The 22257-nt window shown below is 42.1% G+C and overlaps 1 protein-coding gene across 1 annotated transcript in view; it reads right to left on the reverse strand.

The window, feature by feature from the left end:
* The window catches only part of CTNNAL1 (catenin alpha like 1), a 52094-nt gene that overhangs the window by 8900 nt on the left and 20937 nt on the right, over positions 1-22257 (reverse strand). The window contains exons 6-12 of the mRNA XM_045840871.1: positions 21897-22067; positions 18434-18634; positions 15992-16078; positions 12110-12268; positions 10225-10317; positions 6488-6638; positions 865-902 (exon numbers count right to left, since the gene is read on the reverse strand). Coding sequence (XP_045696827.1) covers positions 865-902; positions 6488-6638; positions 10225-10317; positions 12110-12268; positions 15992-16078; positions 18434-18634; positions 21897-22067 — 900 coding nt within the window. The remainder of the gene's footprint in view (positions 1-864; positions 903-6487; positions 6639-10224; positions 10318-12109; positions 12269-15991; positions 16079-18433; positions 18635-21896; positions 22068-22257) is intronic.

The raw sequence follows: 22257 nt of genomic DNA on the forward strand, positions 1-22257 counted from the left end.
GCTTGCCATCTAGTGGACACTCCTGTAGAATGCAGCCAGATACATCAATCCAGTTATATAAAGCCATACACACAAGTTTCACTGAGTTCCACACACTGAGTTTCAAGTCTCTCAGTATAAATAGTGTGGCATATTTTCATCAAGGCAGAAAACATTCAGAAAGTCCCTATCTTACAGAAAATGATTCTGACATGACCTTGTGAACTAGATCCAAGATATAAACAAAAGGACCTCTGACTTCAGATTATGGCTTCTTATTAATCATACAATCTGTTACCTATTCCCTCAACCCTCCAAACCCACCACAAATAATCACAGTATGAGCTACAACCAGATTGTCACTCAGAATGGCTGCTATGACAGCTGTCAGAGGGGAGAGGGGACCGGATGGAAGAGGGGGAAGGGAGTAGCCAAAGAACATACATGCTTCACCCATAGAAACAGACAACAGTGTGGTGATGGCCAGAGGGCAGGGGCTGGGTGGAGCCGAGCAGAGGCAGGGGGAAATGGGGACATCTGTAACAGTGTCAACAACAAAAGTAAATTAAAAATAAATAAAAGAACAATGGACGAAAGAATAACAGCTATGGGGAGAGGTGAGGGGTGGAGGAATCAAACAAAAAGGAAAATGGACTCTGCACATGGACAACAGAGTGTGATTCAGGGGGTGGGGTGGGGAGAGGGGTACAAGGGGGCTACATGATAATGAAAAAATACAGTAAAAAAGAATAACTATGCACAATCAACATTTAACACCCTATTTGCTTTAACGTCAGATATTGGGGGTGGGCAGCAACAGGCAGCCGGAGCATAATTGAATTCTGAATGGAAACATTCTGAAACGCACACAACCGCTCCACTTACCGTTAGCTTCGGAAGGGAAAGGTAGCCATACTTCTCTCCTGCAAATAATATATACAACTTAAAACAAATTTTCCATGATTTGCATTTAATTTTACAATATCCTTAAATAAACAGGAATGTCAGTGTATTCGTTTTTATAATTCTTTATTAATTACATATGACTCAGACATAAAACTGCAACTTGATAGGTGAACACAAGACTGTCAGCAATTGTATCTCTAAGGTTCCTACACTGGCCAATCGCTACCACCTCCGACGAAGTGGCAGGAAGGCAGAATAGCTCACTGACATGTACTTACATGTACAACCACTGCCATTCACAGCAGGTGCTTTCACAGCAGCCTGCCTCTAAAGAAACCTGACTCTTCTCCTATCAGTACCAGTTATTTGGTGCTTGCTTCCTCTTCTGCAAGTACCAGACCAGATCATTTACAGCTACCCGCACGTTCTCCCAGTCAGGGAAGAGGACAGCTCGAGTGTGCAGATAGGAAGATGAAAGAGAGCAAATAACAGGCTCTCGGCTGGGAATGAACACGTGGCAGGAAGCACAGCTGCTAAGGGAAGGAGATGTGGAACGCCCACTGCATCCCTGCCCTTTCATTTTGCCGGCTTCCAGGTCATGTATAAGGTCAGGTTACAATGAATGATAGATTTTTTTTGAAGCTAGTTTGTTATATCTGGGGTAAAAATTCAAGAAAAGATTTGAAGAGCAATTGCCTATTGATTTCAAGGAAAGTGTGTTCAGCTATAATATGTTAGGTGGAACGATATATAAGTACTGATACTCACCTACTTTGAAATATAAAAACAGCAATTTCATAGAGCTCTACCTAATCAAAACCAATAATATGTAAAAACACTAAAGCATGCCCTTCCTTATAGAATGACTATTACATGAACAAGACAAACCTGTTCATAACATATTCAAAATTTCATCTAGAACTGTGCTGTGGAATGTGAAATCCACTAGCCACACGTGACTATTGATTGACTGAAACAGCCAATCAGAATCGAGATGTGTGTCTGTAAGTGTGACATACATACTAGATTTTAAAGACTTCATATAAAGGACAAATATAAAAGATCTCAGTAATTTTAAAGTATTGATTATAAAGTAAATATTCTGGATATGTCAGGATAAATGAAAATATTATTAAAATGATTGTCACCTGTTTCTTTTTAACATTTTTCTTGTGCCTCCTAGAAATTTTAAATTATATGTGGCTTACACTGTTGTTTCCATTGAATAGAGCTGATCTAGAAGATGAACTGCCATTAAGGGTCACCTGAATGGTCCTGGGGAATAATAGCTCTATGATTCAAATCATTTGTTGTAATGTCAGAATTGTAAGGGAATTTTACTATTGGTTTTCTGGTATCAGGCTGGTAAGAGAAAAACACAGCTTTAAAGAGGAAGTAATTTCCATGCCTTGTCTCCGAACCCCATTCCCATGCCTTGTCTCCTAGCCCCAATGTAAAAAGCACCTGAATTAGCTGTGAGAAGATAAACAGAAAACTGTCTTCAAATCACTCAGAACCTCAAAATTCACATCTATCTTAACTCAAAGTGTGAATCCTGTCCATAATCACCCTTAAAAAGTGGTCTTAATAGGCTAGAGAAGAGGGCATAATCATTACTTAAATATGATCAGTTTAGGTGAGCAATCCTGTGTTGACCTCCCATAGTGCCCATGACCCTGAAATGTTCACATTTCCTCTCCAAAAGGAAAAAAAAAAAAACCCAGCTATTTCAGTATTTCTTATTTCTCCAAGGCACAACAGAGTTGAAGAAACCAGAAGGTAGGGATGAACGCAGTAGGGAGAGAGCCTTTGTGCACTCCGGCCTGCCACCGTCACCAGTGCTCGGTCACTGGCAGCCCCGGTCCCTGCCGCCCTCACAGCTGCTAGCTGTGCTCCCTACTGCCAGCTCTCAGTCAGACCAGGGGCAACAGACTCATTGTCACTGGGGGCCACATCAGCCTTGCGGTTGCCTTCAAAGGGCAGAATGTAGTTTTAGGACTGTATAAATGTAACTACCCCTGTACTAGGGGCAAGGAGCTCTACATTTGGCCCTTTGAAGGCAACCATGAGGCTGATGTGGCCCCCAATGAAAATGTGTTTGACACCCCTGAGTTAGATTCAGGGTGCTTCACAAATTTGAAGATTATTGCAAACCTGGTCATTCTTCAGATAGTTTTCTCCAAATGCTCTGTAGGCAAAGTTGTCCCTCTTTTCCCCAATTCTAATATAACCAAGCTGATAAAATACCAAAAAGATGAGTCTGAATCATTTTATAATGTTATAGTTGTTTTTTCCATACAAGCTAATTATTGCCACTGATTCAAAGCCGAGAAAGAATATATATTGGCTCAATTATATTTAGCTATTACACCAAATTAAAGAGGTAGTATAAACAATTTCTGTCTCTGATGAAAACATGTTATAAACATTAGAAGTAATTGGAAAAACAAATATTGGAGGAAAATATACTTGGTACAGATATTAGATTTACAGAATTATTTTCAAAGCACTAAATACCTTGTTTAATACTCCTTAAATCAAAACCCCAATTGGGCCATCTTCACTTCTGAGTTTCTATCTCGAGATAAATTAAGTTCACAATTAAGTTCCAAAGCCCCTCTCATCCTGTGAAAGTACCAAAATTATTTTTTATGAAAACCTTATTAAGAAGTACTGCTCTCGTTTTCAATACTAGAGCTTTTCGCATCTCAACAAATAAAGCAACTTCCTCGAGGACACATAAGCCTCATTGTTTCAGTGAAATTATGTGCTACATTACTCCCTATTAGAAGTTCAATTAGCTTTTCAGGGTTCTGGAGGGGCTCTACATGACATGATCAATCAGAAAATAATCCATGTTCCCAGACCCACGTGAAATGAATCCCTACCCACTGAAGGACAGGCGGATTATTGACAGACCTCAGGAGTGGTGTGGAAGGAGTCTGTTGAAACAGTCTAATCCAAACCCAGCTGTCAAGCTCAAACTCTTACTTCTACCTTCAGTTAATCACCAAATCCTACCAGTATTATTTGTAAAATTCTTCTCCCACCAGTCCTCTCATTTCCTTTTCTCCTATCATCGCCCCATCATCTCTTGTATGGATTACTCCCTTGTTCCAGATGTACGTGTCCCCCAAATAAGCTTGTATTTATGCACAAGCACGTGCCTCTTCCCGTACTCCCCGTGCATCCAACCTGCCAAGTGAAACAGGACTACCACACACATCCTTAAAACCTGAGCTTAGCCATGTGAACTCACAGATGGGGCCAACAGAACGGAGGAAATTCGGTTTCCTTAATGGAGGGAGAGAGTCTGCAGACTATGGGAGGAGGCATCCTTCTCACAGTCATTTGTCCAAGATAATCTCAAGCTCTAAGTGCTGATACCTACTCATCACTAAGGGAAAATGAAGTCTTTTTTACTTCGTCCCTTCTAATACAAAGACTGTGGCCTCCTTGGAGGTTTGGGCAAAAAGACAAAAAGGCTGGAAGACAAACACTGATTTTTGAGCTCTTAAAACAATCCCAGGAAGCACTATTGCAAAATTTGAGTGTCTCCAGTGAAGAAGACAATGAATGACCCCACTCTCAGACTGGCTTCAAGTATGAGAACCCTAATGGCTCTTTCTCGTTGTTTAGCATGCTGTTTGCCACTTAATTGTTTGGTTAAATGATACTTAAAAACCTGTCTGAGAATTTCCCCAGTTACAAGAGCCAAGATATGCAGAGCAGAACTCAGGTGGCTGGGATACCGCAAAGGCTTTTCAATAACAGTTATAACATGAGTTAAAACAGTAGCAGAGAGTCAGGACTTTTGTTCTTTTTATGGCAAGCGGAGGGCGGAGGGCAAGGTCATAGGCGGGTTGGCCATAACCATACAGAACAGGAAGAGTGACACTGTGACCTGACACTGGACTCACTAATGGCTAACTCAGCCCTGGCTGGTGCAGCTCAGTGGACTGAGTGCCAGCCTGCGAACCAATAGGTCACAGGTTCAATTTCCAGTGTAGGGCACATGACTGGGTTGTGGGCCAGGTTCCCCAGTCCGGGGTAAGTAAGAGACAACCAGTTGATGTATCTCTTGCGCATTAATCTTTCTCTCTCTCTCTTTCTCCCTCCCTTCCCCCATCTCTAAAAAGTAAATAAATACAATCTTTAAAAAAATAAATAAATAATGGCTAACTCAGAGTTGGACTTCATGGAAAAAGCTATTCTTGATAGCTTCATGATAAATAGCAAGGATAAAAAAAGGCAGTACAAGAAATCAGCCAACTCTACCTCAATTAACCCCACAAAATGGTGTCTGCTCATGCCTTTGCCGGTTAAACAGTGGGCGTCCCACTGATGAATGTGGCCAAGTTTTTCCCTCCTAAAGAAGAATTTCTGTTCATCCCTAAGGAAGTTAAGGCAATCCTTAGGACAGGTTATGCAAACTTAAAGAAGAGGTCATTTATATGATATCCAGCTTGAAAGGAAAAGAAACCACAGTGACCATGTAATCCAAAAATAAGTTGTATGATTTTTCCTGTTTCACCTCTGGTCTAGCTGCGTGGACACTAGTGCTGGGAAACACAGGGGGTGGGGGGACACTGCTCTTCCTAAACAAGGCCTGCGGCTAAGGGATCATTCTTCTATAAATGTGGGTCAGTTATATCGCTTTAGTTTTTAATATATGAAACTTCCTTCACATAAATCCCATATAACTATAAATGCTTTATCAAAGCACCAAAATGATACACCATTCAGATTAGCTATCACGGAAATCTTTAAATGCAGAAGCATGGTAAAATTGATGATACTTTACAAGTTATGTTATATCTACAAAGTCTACCATTCCTTGATTTTAAAGCACATCAGTAACTGTTCTAAATGAATATTTTTAAAAATAGGAAATGTTTAAATGTTCATATTCAGGAAAAAAATGTAATTTGATGTTATTGTGACTCTAAATGTCATTTTATTTTAAAAACTAAGCATGCTTGACATTAACAGAAGCCATTTGAAGGGAAAAAATATAAAAACAAATATAAACAGGACACATAGTACAATGGGAAATAAAATTCTCAGTTGATACTAAAATAAAAAGTTAAAATGATGCCTTCCTATAAATCATATGGTGCTATTCTACATGTTGTAGAAATAAGGAACTTACCCACCATAGAAAATATTCCAAGACAATGTAGTCATCAAGGAAAAAGGTTCCATCCAAGTGGAAGGAGAGCAATTCAAAAATCAAATAACTACATTCATTTCATTATAAAATTAATAGAATTAAACCAGATAAGTATTGTGTTGCAGAAGAAATTTGTACTAAAAAAACAATTTAGAAGAAATGTAAGCTTATTTAATTTCAATAGGAAAACCAGAATGCTAATATTAATTCAAAGAAATCTACTATGCTGTTGTACAATGAACTTTACTGTTTAGATACTAAATAAAGGACAAATATTATTCTCATAATTTTGGGAGGAGATATTTTACTATAAAAATAACTCAGCTGGGTTATGACAAAATAATTTGTTTTGCACCTAAAGTTTGAAATTAAAAACCTAATAGTTACATTAAAATAATAGTATATTTCAGCATGTGGACATTTTCTCACCTCGTCTTCCTTCAAACACGTCGTTGATTTCTCTCAGCAGGGTGGACATGTCACTGATTTGGGACTCCCAGGCTTCACAAAACACATCCAGGTTTTCTTTAGCAATTTTACTGGATGGATGCAATGTTAACGTTTCAGCAGCGGAAATGATCTAAAGAAACACAATATAAACAGGTGTGAATTTCAAAATCGGAGCTCTCAGAATCACACCAGAGACCACACTTAAGTCTCTACTGTCCAAATCAATTCAATAAACCATGAAGTAGTCTCCACATACAAGTCTCCTGTTGGGCAATGTGGAGATACACGGTAGAAAAAAACTTACTGTTCCTATAATCTTACCTACAGACAGACAGTGTGTATTATCCTATGCAAACCTTTATTCAGGGAGCAGTTATCTTTATTCAAGAAAGCTCTATCCCAAAAAACTTATTTCCATAGTACACAAGTCAAAGTTATGCTCAAACCGAGTGTACTGCATACTGTAGTAGGAGAGCAGTAGCAGTAGAAATGGCAGTAGTACTGGCAGTAGGTGGGCGCTAGGGGTGGTAGTCATGGCAGTGGTAGTCATGGTGGCCATGGTAGTAACAGTAGGAACAGCAGCAGTGGCATCGGTGGCGTTGGTAGCAGTAGTGGTGGCATACCAGTATTCCTATCAGCAGTAGTGGCAGTAGTAGGTGTAGCTAGATAGTAGTGGTGCTGGTACTAGTGATATTGGTGGTAGTGGTAGTAGGTAGGTAGATAGTAGTAGTGGTTATGGTGCTAGTGTAACACATGCACACACCTATGAGTACATTGTAGATACCTTCTGGAGATACTGTGTTAGGTGCTTGATATGCATTAATATTAATTCTCAAAACAAACAAAATACTACTATTCCCAAATAAGCATTATTCCCATCTTATAGCTGGAGAAACTGAAGCTCAGAGATACCAAGTAACTAGTAGAGCAGGTCCTTGAATTAGGTTGTTTCATTCAATGCTGTTTTGTTAGAGCTGATGAGATGCCATGGGAACTTAACTTGTGCTTCTTTCAGTTAGCCCATGGTAAAATTGGTTGTTACATGTAATTTTGTTTCACTTGCAGGCACAGAACCTATCCACAATGTTAAGTGAAGACTTACTGATACGGCTATTCATTCACCTACTATGTGCCAGCCACTGCACCCCCGCTCCCGGTGCTGAGGAAGCAGCTGTGAGTGACCCAGACCGATGTCCCTGTCTTCACAGGCTCACGTTATGGTGTGGGAGACAACTGAAAATACAGCATCTGGCAGAAATCAGGCCTGCGTGAGTGGTTGGTAGAGCAATAAAATGGACATCACAACCTACAGCTTTAATTTGAACATTTCACCTAAAATGTCTTATGGTGTGCTTGAGTGTGATACTGTTATGTTACAAAATTACATGCTTATGATTTTGGAATAAAAGATTTTGTAATATAAAAGGAGTGTTATTTGTACCAGACCTGTATGTAACTAAATTGTGAGATATTTTAGAAGACAATGGTATGTATGAAAATAAAGAGTAAGATGGATGGAGGGTGTTAGGTAGGTGGTCAGTGAAAAGATGGCATATAAGCAAAGAAATGGAAAAGGCAAGGGAGCCGCAGGGATTCAGGGATGAGACGGGAGCACTTCTGGTGTGTGCAAGGAACAGCCAGTGGGCCAGTGTGACTGGACTGACATAAAAAAAGGAAGGTCACCAGTGGCCATGTGACAGAGAAACACACAGTAGGGCTGGCGTGGACCCTAAGGGGAAGAGGAAGTCACTGGAGAGCGCTCAGAGGCTGACGTGACCACGGTTACACTGCCTTCGAGAGAAACTGAACTAGGCGCTCCTCCAGGGTGGGCACAGCCCCACAGGCGCGGGGCCCCACGGAGCTGGTGGCAGCCTTATGAGTAGAGCATGGTTCCCATCCTCAGGGAAGGCGGACACGTGGCCTGCCAGCAGGCTATGAGCTGGATTTCAGCACTGCCGCCCTCTCCACCGGGGGCCACTGCAGTGTGCCAGCTGCTCAGCTGTGCATGCCCTGGACACGATCTAACGTTTTAAAGGAGATACAAAAATGACATTGCTAAAGCAGAGGTATGCGGAAACAAATATAAATTATCCCAGAGGCACGCTTTCTTTCCTTAAATGATCCCCTTGTGAGACAGATGCCAAAGACCAGGTAAAAGCTGAGACAATGGGAACAGAAAAAGCTTCCAAGTTACAGAAGTTTGACAACAGGCTCTATCACCATCCTGGGGAAGAAAAGCTGGCTTTTCCTAATATCACTGTTACAGCGAAAACAGTAAACAGAGAACTGCAACCAAAGAGCAGACTGCATATGGGAGGAGGGTAAAACCCTTTAGTTCTACCGAAATACCTTCTAGCCAAGGCCTCGTAGGGCAACTCCCAACTAGACTGGCAAATACGGAAGCCTTGGCTTCTCCCGATGAACAGAGATCCTCTGACTATAAAATGTTCAGCAGATGATCCCTGGGGAGAGTCACTCACATACGGTGGACCCTTGAACAATGCAGGGTTTAGGGGTGCTGACCTCTGCACAGTCAACAATCCACATGTGAGGATGCGGGTCCTGCCTCCACGCTAAGCCTCCGTCACTGCACATCACCATTGTCTCTAAGCCTCGTTCACTGCTCTCAACTGGAAATCCAGGGGCTTGACATTTACCTTCCAATACTGCATTTAAATTAGTCCTCTGGGGCCCTGGCCAGGTAACTCAGTTGATTAGCACATCATCCTAATAGGCCAAAGTGGCGTGTTCAACCCCCCATCAGGGCACATACAAGAATTAACCAATGAATGCATAAATAAATGGGACAACAAATCAATGCCCCCCGCCTCTCTAAAATCAATAAGTAAAGAAAAGTAAATTCTTTTGGCTGACCATAATGAATGAAACAAGAACACCTGGTGAATTGTATTTTAGGGGTTGGAAAGGAAATTCTGTTCCTCATTTTTTCCCTTAGATTGATTTGACAAGGACAGTATTAAATGGGATGTCACTTTTTAAAAGGCTTTGAAAATTACTATAGAAAATTTAGAAAAAAATAATTCACAATTCTCTCAAATACACACAAGAACTTTTATTTCTGCATACTCCCAGAGTCATTTTCTTATATATGTACATTTTATATAATATATAAAGTATATATATGTACAAGTATAGTATATGTACAAAATTATATTGTTTTTATCACCTAACATTTTAACAAAATACTGTTCAATATTGTTAATTCCAGCTATCATTATTATTTTAAGCCAGATTATATACCTAACTTAAGATAGCTATTTGGCTTCCAATTGAATCTTATTATAAGTAAAGTTGTAACAAACATCGTTTTGTTTTTCTGTCATTATTTTTAATCTCCTTATGTCCTTAGGAATTACTGAGTCAAACATGTGAGTATTTTTATGGTCTGTTACATAATGACAGCTTACTTTTCAAACATGTTACAACAACCCACATTGTAAATAGCTTCATTAAAATAGACATAAACTAGGGCATTAATTTAATGGGCCAATCTCCCATTTGGCAGATGACCAGATAACCCAATGGAATGCCAGCTATGTTACGGCACACTACCAAGGAAAATTCCATGATCTCTGTTTCTCTCGGCAGATTTGGCCTCTAGTTATGCAGAACCACTTATATCTTCCTTCCACACAATTTGTTATGACACTCAGACACGACTTAATACAGAAGGAACAATCTGCTGTTGGTCATACCTGGTGGCCAGTCACCTGAAATGTCTCCTCTGCATGTACACAGGTTATTTCCAGAGGTTCTGTCCCAGAAACGTGTCGCAACAACCTGCAGGTCTACAAGAAAACATTTCTACAGTTCAACCTCCACAATCTCATTCTTCACAAGACACAGTCTCATTTTATAATTCATACGGACAATAACCCGTTAAAACCTATAAAAACAGGATTCTGCATTAAGGAGAAATTATAATGCTGTATTGGTTACCAACAGAATCTCTGGGAACAAATGAGGGTACAGCATAGTGTCTTTACTTCCTGTCTGACCACGGCAAGGTGGTCAGAGAATGTTAGAACCAGGAGGAGTCTCGGAGTGGGGGAGTCTCCAGGGGGAGTGTGGGAACCAGAGCCCACACACTCTATGTATGAAGATACTTTGCTCAGAGAAGCGACTTGCCCAAGGTCTCTTGGCTAAACTAGGTCAATTAGTAAAAGCTACACATTCTTTCTGTCAACAAAAACCACTTTCCTTCATGGTCAAATACTTAACACACCTTTCACTGGAGTTAACACTGACCTAGGTGAGACCAATGTAATGCGCAGAGGGTCATTATCAGCAAAAATCATTGAAAACCTAGAGGCTTAAAACAGAAAACTGGAAAAAATTATTTTCTCATCTTTAAAAAGATTTGCTGCAGAATTCCTATAATTAGCAAGTTTGCTTACAATCATAATATTTGATTTACAAACAAAATGGCATTGAAGCTATTTTTAAAAGGAGATGGAATTACGGTCATTTTAAGAATGCCCCTTAGCAGTTTTCACATATAATCAAATAGAGAGGAAGCTAGTTCCTTCAACCATCAGGTTTGGGGATTTGGCAAGCAGGGTATTACATCAGATCACCTGAAAACAGCTAGATGTTTCATATTCATGTACTTATATACATACTGGCTAAGACATACTTTTTATATACAAGGTGTATATGGCTTAAGTATATATATTTTTTACTAGCATATCAGATATCTGACATTCTCAATAGGCAGAAGGCTAAATATCCATAAATAACTTAAATTATAACAAAAGTGGCAGGCAAAGCACCAGTAACACACGACAGAGATTTGGGAAGAACAGGATGGGCTCAGAGAAGGCGTATTTCACTGGCTGTCTTCTCTCTGGTCCTCCATATCCATTCTCCCTCTTCCTCAGACCTGCTTGGGAGTCTGGCCTATGTGGTCTGCAGCTCTGTTTGGCCAATGGGAAGCCCCAGCAATAGACTAGCAGGGATGAGATGAGTATGGCCTTTATTCCCAGGTTCTACCCCTACAGGGTCACCTTGGACTATCTCTTTGTCTAGTCCTAAAACCGCCTCTCAGGGTGTCTCTCTGGAAGACTCTATGCCCTTCCAGTGTCCAGTGATCACTCACTCTCCTGTCCATTGGGCTTAGGGTGGGTACCAGCTATCACTAACCCCAGTTACTGCACTCCTATGGTTTCCTCTGCACCCCGTGTTTGCAATTGTAAATAGCTCCTTTATTAAACCCTCTTTAAATTACCCTAATTTGAGTGTGCCATCATCTCTTTCCCGCTGAGACCCAACAGACTCACACAGAGAGGAGATTCCAATAGGTACGCGAACAGTGAATCTCCACTGCACCACTCGCAGTCTAATCTCTGAGAGAATGCGGAAAAGATTAAGAAACGCATTTGTGGGTTCTAGCAATTTTGGCTGTTTTGTTTTAGAAGCCAGGCTGTTGTAAGAACAGATAAACGTAATACCTTTAAAAACCCAGAAGTGAGAAAGTGTCCGTGTAAGTTAACCAAACACTGTGTTTGCATTAGTACTCCCTGATGATGGCACCGCTATCAGCGATCCACAATTTCTGTAACAAGTAAACCAATGACTCACCTCAACAAGCTGTTCTTTCTGTTCTGAGAATTTACAGGCATATTCAGCCAAACCTTCCAAATTTCCTTCTACTCCAGTAAGTTTTAATGCTTTCAGAACCACGTGGTCGGCGTGGTATTTTAGCAGATCGGCCGCCCGCTGAGTTGCCACACAGTGAAGCTGCAGATGTGGGGGGTGGAGGGTGATGAAAGGAAGACAGCAAACCATGAGATTTCATGACCACACCCCACAGAATCACTTTAAGAATCAAAGAGTAGCAACCTCAACACAGTCCCCCTTGAACCTTTAAGGGGAAAAGGGAAAGATTCTCAGGGTGATGGAAGCAGTTGTGAAGACCTGGGGAGCTTGCAAGGTGTCCCCAGGGCAGGGGTGATGCCAACATCTCTGAGTCCCTGTGCTGGCAGTAATGCTGTCTAAAGAAAATGACCTGGTCACCCGGGCAGAGCAGCCCCGTCCCTTATTCATTCTACTATCAATCGGCTCTTTCCCACGGGCTCTCTCTTACCCTAAAAAATGCTTCTGCCACCCTTAAAGTTAGTGAGGAATAGCACAGTGTTAACAGTATGGTATTCAAAGTACTAAGAAAGACATCAAATAGTAGTTTGTGTTCATAAGTACGTTTCTTTATATTGGAGTCAACATTCTCATATATTGAACTAAGACTGTGTTTTATGACATAAAACAGAGATTGGCAAACTTTTTCTGTAAAGGCTAGACTTTTAAAAAACATATCAGTGTGGGATTCAATCAGTGTAGCTAGTCGGCGGAATTTTACCAAGTGCCTACACCAAGGCAGGCACTGGACTAGAGCCTGGACACACCTGACAAGCAGGACACGCCCCCTTCCCTCAGCGGGGTTCCAGTCTCTCTAGAGCTGTTTTCCAGAACTTTGCTTTAACTTTTGGGTCACAGGAAGAACAATACATAAAAAGGTAACAAAGCCCCCGAGGTTATGTTTGACTTGGGAGTGGATTTTAAGCACAGCTCACTCACACTGGATATCTTTGGGTACTATTCAAACTCTTCTCCTTATCCTGGTCTTTAAAAAAATAATAACAATGTGACCGGTTATTTTTGGCTTCTCCAGAAAGAGATCATTTTTAATAACACTGTCCCCAGAAAAATCTGACCTTGAATTAAGCCTATTCGAATGAAGTGACTCTTTTTTTTCCTGGAAGCAATCCAATGTCAACTCAAATTATAGGACTTTCTGCAAAATTAACAATAGGGTAGTCCACCTCTATGCAATCAAGTGAGAATAATTACAGTCCGAAACAAAGACATTAAAACGTACTTTCTTTTGGAAACAAAACGCTGCATAAAAATTTTCAGACTTTGTTTATGCATCAGGGCCTTAGGGAATACTTAATGCCAGCCCTTTATTTTACAGACCATGAAACAGGTCAAGTAACTTGTCCAAGGTCACGTAAATTTTACAGATGGTTCTAAGAAGCCCTAATGGGAGGGGGGTGAATAGCACAAAGGTCCTGCCTGCCCCATGCAACATACTGCCAACAGCTTTACAGACATTGTCTCCCTTAATTCTAACAAAGATTCTAGGCTGATAATGTTACACCCATCTCAGAGGTAAGAAAAATGAAACTTGTGGAAAGCCACTCAGCCTAATACCAAAGGGCTGTGTGCTCTCTGAGAGTCATTTCTAACAACAGTTTCATAAAAATTAAATAGACTGGGGAAAAATGGGTAGGGTTTTTTTTTAACCATAGAAAACCATACCCTTCTGTGTTTGATAGGATGTTAAAATGAAGGTTTCAATAGAGGTTGGTACCAAGTAAGAGGTAAAAGAGATCACCATGTATATAACTTATAAACATCCAAAACCCAATTTCATCCTCTTGACCCTTTGATCTACTTCAAAACTATGAAAGAACCAAGAAATGAGAGATGAGGGAGAGAAGAGGTTTTCATGGGGAGGAACTGTTTGGAGAGCTGATGGTGCCGACTGCAAGTCCCACCTCCCGGCACACCCAAGGAGACGGGGCAATGCGACCCATAGTAAGGGGAGCGGAGGGGGACCACAGGAATGCCTCTGAAGAACACACTTGAGTGTCCATAAGACAGAGTCAGCTTTAAACATCTGCACAGTCCAAAGCATCTTAGAGGGCACCAGTCACCAAGGGCTCCCTGTCTCCCCTCCCTGAGCCACACCTGGCCGAGATCAGCCACAGGCACCAGATCAGGCCGGGATGAAGGGCGTGAACCAGGGACAAGACACCACACTTCCCCCAAAACCCTCACTGGGGTCGGGAGAATGGGGAGCCGGAGACGAGTCCCACAGCTGAAATAATGATTAATACATTGGAGTCAACATTCTCATATATTGAACTGAGACTATGTTTTATGACATAAAGCAGAGATGGGCAAACTTTTTCTGTAAAGACCAAAGAGTAAAGAGTTTAGGCTTTTCAGGCCACACAACTTCTGTTGCAACTACCCAACTCTTCTGTTGGTGTGGAGAAAAAAAACAAACGGTAGACAAAGCGAATGAGCGGGACTGTGTCCGCCAAAACTTTATTTAGACAAACAGGCAGCCTGGCTGTAGTGTGCAGACGCCTGCCTGAAGGTGACTTTCAAAGACCTGAGAGAGGCCAAGCAAGTCATGGGAGGACCAAGTTTTTATTTAGGGAACCAAAAGGACAGTTTTTAAAAATTACACTACTAAGGTGTGATTGATACCCAATTAAATGTGCCAAGAGTAGTTTGAAGAGCTTTGACAAACATATACCTACCACCATAATTAGTGTTTACATTTCTATTACCCCAAAAAGTTCTCCTTTGTAGTAAATGCCCCCCAACAACTGACCCCAGGTAGACACCAATCTGATTTATGTCACCTTTAGTTTTGACTTTTCTAGAGCTTCTTCCCAAAAGCTATATATCTATACCTATATCTATCTATCTATCTATCTATCTATCTAGATATACAGCTATCTACAAGGTCCAGCAGAAGTAAGGCTTGCCTGAGTGTGGTTGGCAGGGTGATAATAAGGTTGTAGTAATTTATAGTTTTAATTTGAACATTTCACCTAAAATGTCATATGGTGTGCTTGAGTGTGATATTGTTATGTTACAGAGTTACATGCTTATGCTTTTCTAATATAAAATGGGTGTTATTTGTGCCAGATGCTGTATACATGTATATATGTATATATCACATACACACACACATACACACAGAGACAGAAACAGTGACAGAGACAGAGGTAGAAACAGTCACACACACACTTTTGTTTGCAGCTTATGTTCAGTATAACATTGTGACATCCATATATTTTTTTAAATTGATTTTGGAGAGAGAAAGTATGTGTGTGTGGGGGGGGAAAGAGGAGAGGAAGAGAGGGAGGGAGGGGGAAAGAGAGAGAGAGAGAGAGAGAGAGAGAGAGAGAGAGAGAGAGAGAGAGATCAACCTACTATTACACCCATTTATGCAATCATTGGTTGCTTCCTGCATGCACCCCAACTAGGGATCAAATCCACAACCTTGGCACATGGGGATGACACTCTAATCAACTGAACTACCCAGTCAGGGTGTGACATCCACATTGTTGCCTGTATGTCCATATTGTTCCTTTTATTGCTGAATAATATTTGGTTTAGTCACACCAAAGTTCGTTTATCAATGCCCACTGATGAAAACTTAGGCAGTTTCCAGTTTGGGGCTATTATAAACAGAGCTGCTATGAACATTCATGTACAAGCTCTGAGGTTGATGGCCCTAATAAAACGGTGGCTTCAAAGGAAAACTTGAGATATCGTTTTCTGCACACAGGGACCTACTGATACTTACGCACTGCGTACATACCATACACAAGACGAAAATTCACAGGAATTGAAAGAAGCTAGATTTCCAGCGACACTTACTTCTTTCTTAAGTTCATTGAGGCTGTGACTGATTTTCAGGACACTGAGCTCCAGTTCTTCGGCAACACTTTTTGTTTTCTTGCTTTGCTAAAAAATTTAAAAAGTGTATATATAGGGTTATCTCATCTCTTTCATCTCGTAACTCCAATTTTACTTGAGCTATGAATTATACTAAACTTCTAATATTCTGTGCACTATCAAAAAGTAGATTTTAAAAATTCACCTGTTTGTGGTTAGAAGATAGAATTTTAAGTATTTAATTTTCCCATTCTAACTATAAACAGGTTAATTTCTAAAAAGCTAACTTTAATAAATTTCTCATGTCTAAAACTAAACTATTTTACCTTATGCCTGGAATCCTCATTTCCTCACTATTTACCTAGTTAAAAACGAACACACTCTTCCTCTTCAAGTGCTTACATACATGTCTTTCCCTCAGAAAGTCTTTCTCAGATCAACCATCTAAATTACATGCTCTTTGTACCCACACTAACCTTTTCTCTAGGTACTCATCCCAGTATGCCAGCACATATTTCCTCTTTGATTTTTGTTTATTTAATGTCTACCTTCCCACTAGGCAGTGGTGAGTCCACGAAGTTAGGGATCACATTCACTTGGCTCACCACTGAACCCACAATGCCTGGCACAGCAAATGGAAGCCAGGACATATTCAGTTCTTTGAGGGAATAGATCAAAGTTAAATGTCAGTATCTTCAGGAAACCATCTTGATTCCTCTCCCTAAATAAAAATCCATCCTCCTTCAAATTCTCTCAATACACAAACTATGTCTTCTTTTTGGACACTTCCAAAGCTTTTAATACTTGCCTCATCCCTTCCCACATTTTTATACATTGCAAAATTCTTGCAGGCAAAGATTTTATCTCCTTCATCTTTAGAGTTCCAGTACCTGGCATATAAAAGGCACTCAGTTAACAACTGCTGAAGCAAATAAACGAATGAACAATACGCCTGGTATGCAGAATCGGAGATGAGTGCTTATGAAATATAGGAAAGGCGCTCATTGCACATTGAAGTACTGATAGAATCAGACTCCCAACACCAACAGCATTTCCTTGCAAGGAACTCTTTTCACGGAATGTTGGCCTTGAAATTCAACACCGAAGCAATCTATACTTCAGATTAGGTATCACATAGATGATTCAAACTAAACGTAAAATATTGCTTTTATTCCTAACACCACTCTGCTCTGGGTTAGGCTTCCCCATCACTGTAAACATCTGCAATGCTGTGATGCCGAGCAAATACAAGAGAAATCTGTGATTCATATCTACTCTTCGTTCATAAATTAACTTTTAGAAGGATTTTTTAAAAAATATTTTATTTCTTTATTTCTAGAGGAGGGGAAGGGAAAGAGAAAGAAAGGGAGAGAAACATCAATGTGTGGTTGCCTTCCGCATGCCCCCACAGGGCCCACAACCCAGGCATCTGCCCTGACTGGGAATCAAACCAGCGACACTTTGGTTCACAGGCCGGCACTCAATCCACTGAGCCACACCAGCCAGGGCCATAAATCAATTTATTAACAAGGACATAAACACTGTTTTGTTCAGTACACTCTCAGCCACATTCACTCTTCCTCTTCATCTTCACTGCCAAAGCTTCTGTTTAAGATTCCAGATTTGTTCTCTCCATGCTGTATGTTGAAAACCATGTTAAATACAGCTTTGACACAGCCGAGGTCTAGGAAATAAATAAGGGTGCCAGAGACATCCCAGGCCTGTGTCTCTCAGGTTGGAACCCACCCTCTGCAGGAAACTGGGTGCGTGCTTCCTGTGCTGCCCCACTTCTACCAGCCTTCACCACGCTCGCCCAGGTAACTGCCCATGCGTTGAGCATATGAGCAGCCTACTTAAGGCCCTTTAAGCCAAGGCTGCCCACCAATCTCAGACCACAATCTGCACAAGAGTGAGAAATCCTTCCCCTGCCAGCTGGATCCGCCCTTGTCTTCACTGCGTCTAGACCTGAGTAACTGTCCTAAACTGCTGTGTCTGGAAGCCAAGCTGCCCTCAGAGTCAAGAGCTATGCACACGCGAACGGCTCCTGCGGTAGGACTCAGGCCCCAAGAACCCCTAGGCAGGGCTCTCCTCCTCTGCTCTTCACTCTGAAGAAGCGTTTTGGGGAGGAATGTTTCGGCGGTGAGTTTGGTGGGAGAGCAGGGACAACAGGGTGAACTAGTGATGGTGACAGGGGCACAGAATCCACAGTGGCCAGGACAAGAAACAGGCCTTGAATTGCTAAATCCTGTGAGTGCTGGACAGCAAGGCTACGTGGGCCAAGCAGGAGGGAGACAAGGAATGAGACACCCTGGTCTTCTCGGGACCACATTCATATCCCTGGTGATTGCGTTTGCTTCCACAGCTCTCAAAACTGCAGGGAAGAGCTATTATGTAAAATTTACTTTGATGAAAATAGGTTCTTACAGCCTGGATCCACACGGAAACCAACTGCTGGAGCTCCCTCCTCGCCTGAGCCGACAGCTCCAGGATGCGCTCCCTGTGCTCGTGGCTGGTGTAGGCAGAGTCGGTGAAGTCCTCTGTCCGCTCCAACGTGGCTTCCAACGTCGCCGAGAGACTCTCTTTGGACTGGAAATAAAGATTCTCCCGAAGAGTTTCAATATTCATCTGCGAACAAAAAGGACACACATCCACGTGAATGTTCCCACCTAACTAGAGTGGACTGTGCTTTCCAGCAGTGCCCGGGAAGACACTAGGACTTTCCTTCCCTGTGGGTGGCCTCCAGTGATGACTGGATTCTTCACTAACCCAGCAGAACATGTTGCTTAACAGCCACCAATGGCCATGTAGAGCCTCATTCCATCTGCTATTAATCCAACATTCCTGCAAGATCAGTGACTAAGTCAGGAAGAGTATTATCATGTAGCAACCAGTAGAGAAAATGAACCAGCCTCCAGGTAAAGGATCTGCATCTGAGAAAATGCTGAGGCAAAGCCCTAGAAAATGTTACACCCAGATATGAATGTGTACTGAGCCCAGGGGAAGGGTGTGGAAGGTGGAAGGTATGGGAAGGACCGAGAAAGATATCGATTTTTTTCTTAATGCAGCAAAACTCTACCAGTCACCTTACTGGCCTCCCTATATTTTGTCTGACGTGCCCAACAGCACCTCCCTGACCAAAATATCCTCTACCAGGGGGCCTGTATAGTCTTTCTTAAAAGGTAAAGCTGGTGGCAATGCCACCTCCCTCTGATTGGCTCCTCACCACCTATGAAATCAAGCCCAAACCTCTCCTGCGTAACACAACATCCTCCAGGGTCCTGCCGTTATGCACCCCTCTAACAGTCTGTCTTACCCACCCCCACCCCCAACTTTCACCTCAGCCACCGGGTGCTCAGAGTTCCTTCAATATGTGACAGACACATGTTCACTGATGCGAACTTCCCCTCTCAGTTTTCTGAGACATGCCATGCCACTTCAACCTTAGGTGACCCCTAGCCCATGAACTACATCACAGAAACGACCTGGGCCAGGAGGCGACGGGAGGAGACGATGACGCCTGCTCGCAGTGAAGGTGCCGAGGGAACGCCTGACAGTGTCTGAGTCCTTCCACACAGACTGTCCCAAGTTACCCCTTACGTGACCCGTGAGAGTATTAAGATTTCTCAAAATCAAGAGGCCCTAGGGGGCTGGCTGGCTGCCCCTTCTCCTCCTGGCCCAAGTTGTCTCCAGAATCACTCCATCATGTGTAGGCAGGATATTGCTTTGAGCTGGGAAAGAGCATGGGCAAAAAGTGAGGTATGGAATTGACGGTGAAGATCTGAGAATTTGAGAATTTGACAAGAATTATTACAACAGAAGCATCAGCCATGTTGACCCCATCGTTTTTGTTAAGGTTTTTTTAGTTTCCCCTTAGAGAGAACAGAGATGTGTTTTTAAACAGTAACTTGGTAGAGGTATTTTTTGAAGGCCATTCATTTTTAGGGTTTCAGAAGATTCGTCCACATATTCACAGAACCGCCTAATACGGTAAAAGCATTCCCTCCACAGATTATACTCTCCATCCAAAAAAGAGGGCAAGATGCAAAAAAGAGAATCTCAGTGGTGGTGAGACTGAGTCTATTCCCGATAGCTCTGCCCTTCAGAATGTCTGCCGGTGACAGGGTCGGTGGGAGGGCATCGCCAGTGGCCACAGGTAGGGCACTGTCCCCAGTCAACCTGGCCAGAAATGCAGTGTCAAGGGGCAAAAGGCCTGGCTCTAACCCCACTTGTTTCCCTAACTATCCTCGGACCTTTGACAAGACATCTCCCCTCTCAACCTTTATAAAGAGAGAGGATTAGAAAAATAATCTCTAAGATCTCTTTCAGCCACAAAAACTCTAAGAGAACACTCCCTTCTTGCAGCTTCTTTCCCCTCAGGGAGGGATTTATGTCAGCACTATTAATAACAATGCTTCTTGTGCGTACCACACAGCCTGTGAGCAAACCCAGAGGTATAAGCTGGAAAGTCATGGACACTGGGGAGAGTCCTGCTTTTAAAGAAGGTCTCCCTCACTTACTAGCTTTTCACCTCAAAAACATGGACAGACTGGCAGTGGCCAGAGGGGAGGGAGAGGGGGATAGTAGTGGAAAGAAGGGGAAGGGTCTAGTTAAAGAGCATGTAAGAATGACCCACAGACATGGAGAGCAGCTCGGGAATTGACTGTGGTGGCAGGGGCGGGGGGGATGGGCGGAGGAGGGCAAAGGGGGCAATATTGATTGGAATTGTAATAGAATAACAATAAAAAAATCTTAATGAAAAAGTGGGTATAATAATATCTACTTAAAAAGGAAGTTAGAGATTAAATACTATTTATCAAAATCAAAGTCCCTAAAAAGAACAAGGGGCTCTTTCACCCCTGCTCCTACTTCACACAATTAAAAATCAAAGTGGAGGATCCAAGGTAGCAGCAGAGTAGGTGAAGGTCACACTCAGCTCCTCCCAGGACCAAACCGGAATTACAACTAAATTATAGAGCAACTGACCCGAAAAGTCAAAGTGCAGTAAGATGAAAACAATGCTATCCTTGTCACAGCCCTGCCTGTTAGAGAGGTGGTAACCCTTGGGCATCTTAGGTAACTTCTCTGGGCCCTAGTTTTCCCACCTGTTGACTACCGGGTTGTGCTAGATGATGCCGAGGGCCCTCCTGACTCACACGCTGCTCTTGCCCAGAGAGCAGCTGCACCATCACTCTGACCTCTAATGAGAAGTTCGGCCCTAACGTGATGGGGATTCTAGAGCCAGACTTCCTAATTGCAAATCCCAACTCTGGCACTTCCTAGCTGGCAAGTATACTTAACCTCTGTTTCTCTGTCTCCTCAACAGTCTAGTAGGGGATAATATTAATAGTTCTTGTGACAATTAGACATACACATCCATTCACAGAACTCAAAACAAGCGTAGCACAGAGTAAGTGCTCAATAAACGTTAGTATGTATTATTGTTCCTTTTAAAACTTCAATGATAATAAATACTATTACTACTACAACCGTCTCAAAATACAAACCCTATAGCACAGGGAAGAGCAGGAATTCCAGCAGAAATGATTTGCTGTCTGTCCTCATCCATGGATGGTATAGCACTGCTCCAAAGACTGAGCTAGGAACACACTTCTCAACGGATGGCAGGAGGTCATAGCTGACCCATACAGCTAACCAGGGCCAGGTTCGCTACTATACCCCAAGGCCAGAGTTCTTTGTACATAGCACAGTAAGCCAAATGTTACTGATGATTAAGTTTCTACCTCATGGCATTTTTTTAAAAGATAAGTAATTGCCTTTGTGAAGCATCTATTCTAAAATATTACACAAAAATAAAGATATCACCTATAGCAATACTCCTTTAAAATGGAAAGGGAAAAAAATCAAAATCTGTTCTCTTCATCCTTACCTTGAACTCTTTAATTCCAGTAAAAACACTGATAGACGCAACGTCAGTCTCTCCCTTGGGTTTGCAGTCGGTCACGATTTCGATGACCTTATCCAACGCCACTTTCATTCGGTCAAACACTCCTTCTTTGTTTTTGTGGGCCGACTCACAGTTGGGATGCCTGAGACACGTCTTCAAAACAATCGAAGCTTTTTACTTTCAGATCTGACCCAGATCCTAACACACAAAATCTTGCAGAGAACAGGTCATGCTAATAAAAATGGTTCTTTACCAACATCGCCCGCGTCCCTGGCTCACCCAGCTGCTTCTCCTCACTAAAAGTGGACGCAGGATGAGTAAAAAGCGATAGCAAGGTTAAGTG

The sequence above is a fragment of the Phyllostomus hastatus genome, unplaced genomic scaffold (assembly GCF_019186645.2).
Source record: "Phyllostomus hastatus isolate PE091 unplaced genomic scaffold, TTU_PhHast_1.1 phas_contig_34, whole genome shotgun sequence".
NCBI lineage: Eukaryota > Metazoa > Chordata > Mammalia > Chiroptera > Phyllostomidae > Phyllostomus > Phyllostomus hastatus.